An 8,518-nucleotide genomic window follows, 5' to 3' on the forward strand; every position below is an offset into this window, starting at 1 on the left:
TTTGATCACCAGATCTTCACACAATCTACATGGTTCCACCATCAATGCCAGTCTCTGGAGATATTGACACTGATGTGGGAACATGGAGAATGTATAAATATCTGGTGATCAAATGTAACTCTGTGTCAGCCATGTTTTTAACTTTTTTTGTTATGGATGTATCAAACCTTATTAATTACATTTCTATGGAAGTGGTGACTGGAAAGTCCCATATTTTCAAAGATGTTGTACTGTAGAAAGACCTGCACTCACTGCACAAATTAGAAAACAGCACAGGTGTGCATGACTAGGCCAGGCACTTGGATCTTTCAGGCTTCTCTCACAGGAATTGAAAATATATATTACATAAAACACATTGTTTCTGAGTAGGTAGATAAAAGTCTGTCAAAGTGATTTTTTTCAGTAAGTTAATGTTATCCCTGAATGTAGCCATTTCCATCTGCTTCCTTGTTAACCTTGAAGTGAAATTTCAAATCCATAGCTGTTACAGCTGAGAGGGCTACACCCAGGAGACTCTTGAAATCAGTTTTGGAGGGTGATGCACTGCGACAGATAAAAGTTGGATAGAGTTTCAGTAGCTATATAAAGACTGAGACTTATGTCACTGTACTAATTAAATTCCTTAGGGCTGTGCTGTTTTGAGCACACGTTTCCAACCAGGCAGTCTCAGTAATCAAGGGCAAAGCATAATGATGGACCTTTTTGAAACCAATTCCTATTTCTTTTATTTTGAAGGAGATAATGGAGCCCTACAACAACTGGAAATGACAGATGGCTCTCCTTTGTATCCAGGTAGTGATGGTACGTTGTCCCCTTGTCAGGATCAGATACCAGGAGACGCTGGAAGTGACAGCAGTGGAGAGGAACATGTGTTAGCCCCACCTGGCCTACAACCCCACTGTCCTGGGCAATGTTTGATTTGGGCTTGTAAGACCTGCAAGAGGAAGTCAGCACCAACAGACAGGAGGAAAGCAGCTACTTTAAGGGAAAGGAGAAGATTAAAGAAAATTAATGAAGCATTTGAGGCCCTGAAAAGAAGAACAGTTTCCAACCCAAACCAGAGACTTCCGAAAGTTGAAATCCTACGCAGCGCAATAAATTATATAGAGAGGCTCCAGGATCTCCTTCACAGTTTGGATCAACAGGACAAGCCTCAGAAAGAAGATGAGCCTTTCTCATATAACCCCAAGGATGTCAGTGTAAGCAGTCAAGTGTGTTTGATGAGAGCATTGCTTATTGTTCTGAAATAGTTTTAAGACATTTAACTGATAAAACCAAAATCCAAACACCATTTAAACATAGAAACTACCAGGGCATGGTGAATGGATTAAACATGAAGACCTGAGGCGCAGTCTAAAACACAGCATGTTGAACTCAAATTAAAGAGTCCTCAAATATATAGGGAAACTCTGTAAAGGGCTGCATTACATCAACTGCTCCACATTTATCCAACTGCAGTAATTTTTAACATTTAAATATCTAGTTTCCTTATTACCTGGTGGTCTCTAAGTTTAAAAAAAAGTTTGGATTTAGGTTTTATCAGTTCAATGGCTTAAAAACAAGTTCAGAACTGTCTGATACCAAACACAAAAATACATAAGCAGTTTTTTAACACTTAAACATTTAGTCTCTGATATATTATAAAGAAATGTTACATTTTAGAGCAATTCAGCTGCAAAATGAGCTAAAAAATTACAATTTGTATGCACTATAGAATGCGGTGGGGCCTCAGTTTTTGAACTGGCTGTATTGGCTGAAGGAATAAGAGGGTCACATGCAGCACAGCAAAAACTTTTTACATAATATGCTATGAAGTACACCAAAAAACAATAAAGTACTGAATTAGGAAGATTAGCAAAAACATGAGATCCAGAAAAATCCCGTTAAACCTATTAAAACAAAAATGAACAGACAGCAAAATATAAAACTCAGTTCTAAAAACTGAAATGCTTACAAATAAAATGTAGTATTGTACCATGAAAGAGAAGTGCATGTTAATGCTCAGCCGTTTTTCAGCCAAGAATTTAAGTGTTGCTGCAGCTGTCTTGAAAACTTATGTCAAGCCTGTCAATTATAGCACAAATAGCCAAAGAACAGTGCACAGAGTGTCCTACAGCCAGACCGTAACAGTCTCCTTGATATCAGTATACAGAATATATTCTGCAGTAAAAAGTCCCTTATTGCCATCCACAAATATTGTTAATATATATATATATATATATATATATATATATATATGTGTGTGTGTGAACTAGTGAAAAACAGGTTATTTGTGAAACATAAAAAGCACTCAAATGCATATTGTGATAATGTAATATTGTTGGCAAGCTATAAAACCTAAAAGTAGTGTTATCAGGTCTATGCTTGCCAGTTAATAAGAAGAGCATACATTACATGTCTGTAAGAAACACACTTATATTATTCAAATGATTTATATTTTGGACTTTGTAGACCATAGAAATCATTCAGGGCTGGTTCACACCACAGTTTATGAGATACAGCTGCATTTCAGATGGATTTTTGGTGCATTCTGGTGCAATTTTCCCTCTTTTTTTCTTCATCTCAGTTAAGGCCATGCACATTCTAGATCAGTATGCTTTTTTGATGCGTTCCAGTATGTTTTTAGGCATTTTGCAGCATTTCAGATGCATTCCATATAGAAAAAATGAAGCATGTTCTACTTTTGTTGACTGCATTGGATTGCACTGCACTGGTGTGAACTAGGGCCTTTGGAACCCATGTTAAATACGGTCTATACATTTTTGATGCAAAATAAAATTGCACTGGATTGCATCTGGTGTGAACAAATCTTTAGAAAGGATGTTGGCTAGGGATAGAAAAATTTAACAGACGAAAAAAATCAAAATATGTGTATTTTAGCAATAATCTTATATTTTTGTTGGTATTTGTGTTCAGTAGAGAAAAAAAAATCTGTCACATGAATTCTATAGAAATTGTCTGGAAACTGCAGTTGAATGGGTTTGTAAATGAGTGGTTAACTGCACAGGCACTTAGCCATAACAAGGATCTGAAATGCACCTGGAAAACCATAAAATGATAATAATAATAATGATATAATAAATATAACATCAACAATAATAGAAACAGTCCAGAAAATAACTCAAAAGGTTATAAGGTTCTTTGAAACTCTTTGGAGACTATGGAACATCTGATATGCTGAATTGCCAGATGAAAGCTCATTTTGTGTATGACTAGTTTTATAAGCAGTATTTGAAGTGGACCACATAGAAAAAATAATGTGATTTAGGATTCTCTTGAGATTAATTAAAATAAAACCTGAATGCAAAAACTGCTGTCTGATATTTGTTTCCATTGTCAACAAATTTGCATAGAAATGGCTGGGTATACAGTATCCAAGCAAAAAGCAGGAAAAGGAAAAGTAGTAAACAACCTATTATGACTTTCATGTGTATTTATTGTAACATATTCTATTTTATAATTGCCCAGATGCAGAGAGAAGATTTCTTAAGTAGCTGTCATAGCGACTGGCACAAAATTCCAAATCATTCCGCAATTTCAGACATGAGCCTTAAAGAAGGTAAATCCAAACATTATGCATGGACTTATATTGTAATGTTTCATATATCCTTAGCCTGTTTAACACAAAGGGACCCTTGAAATAACTTTCAGGTCTTGTTGAACCCCTGCTAATAATTAGTATATTTATACCTCATGGTACATTACAGTGTAAACACCAAACTGTAGATATTATATAAAAAAAATTGCTTTATAAAACTTACAACAACAATTATTTCGGTAAAAAAATCATAAAATGAAAGAAATATTATGAATGGCTAGAAAAGAACTGGTGGTCAGTGAGACAAAGGCCCCATTACGTTGGTATCAGGGGGAAAACACTTTTTACAATTTTGGTCATTGGGACAGATAGCAAAAAAAATATTGGTGTCAGTATCTGAGTGTCTTATCAGAGCAGCAGAAATTAACCACAAAAACTGTCCAGAAATCAAATCTCAGCCGGTTCAGTGATGACTGACTAAGATTCATTCCATCTATGGGCAGGCTAGTTGTTCCATTAATCGACTTCAGTACAACCAGCCTGTCTGACTTTTTGCTTGCGTTTACTGCTGGCAACTATAGCCATTAACAGTAATCATTGTGTTCTGCAGACAGGGCAGGCTCCCCATTGGCAGAACACAATAGTTCCATGGGTGTCATTCCCCATCAACACTGACTGTGTTGATGGGGGAATCAAGCAATTTTTTTTCCTTCCACTCGTGGTGGTAGGATAGAAACTCATATAATCTATGGTCTGCTAAAGACTAAGGTGTAGGATAGTCAGTTAAACATTTCATGTCATCCCCTCTTCCCATATTGGTGTCAAATATTTCCAACAAAAAGTAACAGTTAACTATTACTCGAAAGGTAAGACTAAAACCAAAGTACTGCAATTAATAAGTTAAAGCCCAACTTAAAATTAAAACAAAAAAGCAGCACTGGCTGCAATACCTATCTGCTCTCCGATGCTGTCCCCTCAGTCATTTCATTCTGCCACTAGATGTCTTTAGTCTTCTGTTTTAAATGGTATGGACCAGCTCCCTTCAGGGTGTACCTGGCTACCTGCACTTACAAAAAAGTATGCAGAGAGCGGCACTGACATCACTGAGGACCACCCACCACTGGAGTAGATCCAAAGAGAAAGAGGACTTTCTGTTTTCTGTGAATGGCCTAGACACATCTAAAAAAAACATTTTAAAAAAGGCAAAACATACTACCAGCAGGCTATGGCATATCTAGCATATCTGTGACTTTGGTTCAATCATATTTTAATATCCACAATACATCAAAATTATTTTTAGAATTAATTTTGATATGAAGCATCATGCATGCTAGGGGTGGGAGCAGAATTAGCTGGAGGTGGGCAAACAGCAACAATTGTAAGTACAGTTGCAATGTTATGCAGAGATACTAAACCTAGCATATCAATCTCCCAAACATGCAGGACCTCAGAGACACTATCTCCAGCATAGCTACCAACATTTAAAAACAGGAAGGAAATATTGAAGGTAGTAAAAAGAAAAATGTGGTGCACCTAGCACGCACCTGCTGTGCACCTGGAGGCCTGGCTATTAAAGTAAGTGTTTCTTCACAGTGTATCACTTGCACTGTGGGAGTAGAATAAGCCCCAATATTGGTTTTATTGCCAGTAATAGTAACTCCCATCACTGGTGTTATTGTCAGTCATAATAGTAGCCTTAATAGTCCCCCCTTCATTCGTGGTCACTGGTAGTTATGTTAATTCTTCAGCATGGCAGGATGTTAAAATACCCCCACCCCCGCATTGTTGGCTAGAGGTTGTCTGTACCCCCCTCCCACCAGCAATGGTGAGCAGTGGCTGGTTGAAAATATAACACCTCCCCATCATTGGTGGTCAGTGGCTGGCTGTAAACATATCCCCTCCCAAACACTGGTGGTTACTGGTTAGCTGTAACAATAGCCCCCTTCCCCCCAGTATTGGTGGTTTTGGTAGTCAGTGGCTAGCTGTTAAAGTAAACACTTGCCCAGCATAGGGCATCAGGGGATGGTCAGTGGCTAACAGGAACAATAAATTCCCCAAGCACTGGTCGTCAGTGGCTAACTGGAACAATAATAATAACTCCCCTTCCATTAGTATTTAGTGTTTTATGCTCCCACCTAAAGTTTTCTGTTCAAGTGGGGCTAGCACTTTTGTCGGGCAGAGATCACTCAACCTAATAGTTCTAACTTCTTTCAGTGCTGGGTGCATGTCGTAGAAGGGCACCTTCTAAATAGTGATGCCCAGGGCCGGACTGACAACTCATGGGGCCTCCGGGCAATAGGGGATCATGGAGCCCTTTTGTCCTTGCCCAAACTCAAAAAAGCCTATGAAAAAGGTACCAGGGGCATCTCATGGGGCCCCCTACTGATCGTGGACCCTCGGGCAGTGCCCGAGTTTCCAAATGGTCAGTCCGCCCCTGGTGATGCCTGCTGTGGACCCCACCAGCAAACAGCATTATATAGGGGATTGAGGGAATCCTGGAGCTTGAAGATGGGCTTTAAAACATGTCTGTGAACAGCTTTAGCTCATCTTCCTATGAAAAACACTAACATGTTGTAGATTAATACTAGCATTTGACTGTCACAAGCTAAACTAGTCATAAGGAACCACAGATGTAGCATCTGTCACTTGCATTGACATTTGTTTTGCAGAAGGATCTGTTCATGAGTCCTCAGCTTCCAGCAGCCTACAGTGTCTCTCTTCTATAGTGGACAGTATATCATCTGAAGAGCCGAAGCTCCCATGCAATATTCAAGAATTGGTTGACAACAGTAACCCAATCTGATAGAATCAGCATGCCAGCCAGCATGAAGAGTCAAATGTGTCATTAAATGGGCACTACTTGCTATAAAAAGTAAAGGTGGACTTTAAACCTTAATTATTAAGGCAAAATGCAGTGTGCAAAATGCAGGAACCCATAGCACCCAATCAGAAACCATCTTAGATTGCTGTAACAGAAAATCTGGTTGTTCTGCGTTGCTGCACTCAACAGACCATCATTGCTCTCTGCGCTGCCTCATTATATATTATTAATAATTATAATAATAATGATAGGTACTGCTTAGGATATTTGCATTTTTGAAAGCAAAGATCTAGGTCTGAAATTATTCTGGAAAAAATATTAATATTTCCTTCACATTCAGCACAAATTCATTCCTATTTTTGCATTATGCATAGACAGTTTTATATTCCTAATTACACATCAGAAAATTCCCCTGCTTGGTTTTCTTAGTGTATCAAAGAATCAATTACATTATATGTCAAATATGCAAAAAAAATTTTTGGTTGAACATTTTGTGTTCAGGAGCAAACCCTGCTCATTTACAACATGAGTGAGCTTCTAAACATGCAAACATGGGGAGATTAAGTTACCAAGGGATTAAGCTGTGGACTAAGTCTTTCTTTTTTGCATCATATCATATATTTCTCTTTTTGTCATATATTATGTTAACATATGTATGCTGAAATAAACATATTTGTTTTTCAATTAAAATTTAATCAAGAGTAAAATTCTAGATGTATTGTTTTATTACTGATAAAACACATTTTTATTGGGGTTGACTGACACAGTTTACTTATCCTAGTAAACATTATGAAGATACACTATATTGCCAAAAGTATTGGGACGCCTGCCATGAACTTTAATGGCATCCCAGTCTTAGTCTGTAGGGTTCAATATTGAGTTGGCCCACCCTTTGCAGCTATAACAGCTTCAACTCTTCTTGGAAGGCTGTCCACAAGGTTTAGGAGTGTGTCTATGAGAATGTTTGACCATTCTTCCAGAAGCCCATTTGTGAGGTCAGGCGCTGATATTGGACGAGAAGGCCTGGCTCGCAGTCTCCAGTCTGATTCATCCCAAAGGTGTTCTATTGGGTTGAGGTCAGGACTTTGTGCAGGCCAGTGAATTTCCTCCACCCCAAACTCGCTCATCCGTGTCTTTATGGATCTTGCTTTGTGCACTGGTGCCCAGTCATGTTGGAACAGGAAGGGGCCATCCCGAAACTGTTCCCACAAATTTGGGAGCATGAAATTGTCCAAAATGTCTTGGTATGCTGACGCCTTAAGAGTTCCCTTCACTGGAACTAAGGGCCCAAGCCCAACCCTTAAAAAACAACCCCACACCATAATCTCCCCTCCACTAAACTGTACACTTGGCACACTGCAGTCAGGCAAGTACCATTCTCCTGGCAAACCCAGACACATCCATCGGATTGCCAGACAGAGAAGATTGATTCGTCACTCCAGAGAACACGTCTCCACTACTCTAAAGTCGAGTGGCGGTATGCTTTACACCACTGCATCCAGCGCTTTGCATTGCACTTGGTGATGTGAGGCTTGTATGAAGCTGCTTGACCATGGAAACCCATTCCATGAAACTCTCTATGCAAAGCTTGGAGGTCTTTAGCTATTGATTCTGCAGACAGTTGGCATCTTCTGCGCTTCAGTATGCGCTGACCCTGCTTTGTCATTTTACGTAGCCTGCCACTTCGTGGCTGAGTTACTGTTGTTCCCAGTTGCTTCCACTTTGTTATAATACCACTAACAGTTGACTGTGGAATATCCAGTAGCAAGGAAATTTCATGGATGGACTTATTGCACAGGTGGCAACCTATCACGGTACCATACTTGAATTCACTGAGCTCCTGAGAGCGACCCATTCTTTCACAAATGTTTGTAGAAGCAGTCTGCATGCCTAGGTGCTTGATGTTATACACCTGTGGCCATGGAGGTGATTGGAACACCTGAATCCAATGATTTGGAGGGGTATCTAAATAGTTTTGGCAATATAGTGTATGTTGAATTTAAATATTCAATCGTGCATTTTTAAAAAATGGAAAATTGTTCTTCATACTTACTGCAATTTTCCTTTGCTGACAAGCTCCATGGCAGGACCAGGACAATAACTAATAAAAATCTATTCCCACCTCAGACTGGCATTCCTGATTCTGTTTGGAGTAATTA

The 8,518-nt window shown here is 38.9% G+C and overlaps 1 protein-coding gene across 1 annotated transcript; it reads left to right on the top strand.

The window, feature by feature from the left end:
* Positions 1 to 627: 627 nt before the first annotated feature.
* On the top strand, positions 628 to 7,066 carry MYF6 (myogenic factor 6). Its single transcript, XM_089652151.1, has 3 exons — positions 628 to 1,199; positions 3,469 to 3,559; positions 6,208 to 7,066. The coding sequence occupies exons 1-3, from the start codon at positions 690 to 692 to the stop codon at positions 6,339 to 6,341; spliced, it is 735 nt and encodes a 244-aa protein (XP_089508277.1). The 5' UTR covers positions 628 to 689; the 3' UTR covers positions 6,342 to 7,066.
* The last annotated feature ends 1,452 nt before the right edge of the window (positions 7,067 to 8,518 follow it).

Source organism: Staurois parvus, unplaced genomic scaffold, assembly GCF_062004578.1.
Source record: "Staurois parvus isolate SC_StPar_1 unplaced genomic scaffold, SC_StPar_1.0 ptg000025l, whole genome shotgun sequence".
Classification (NCBI taxonomy): Eukaryota; Metazoa; Chordata; class Amphibia; order Anura; family Ranidae; genus Staurois; species Staurois parvus.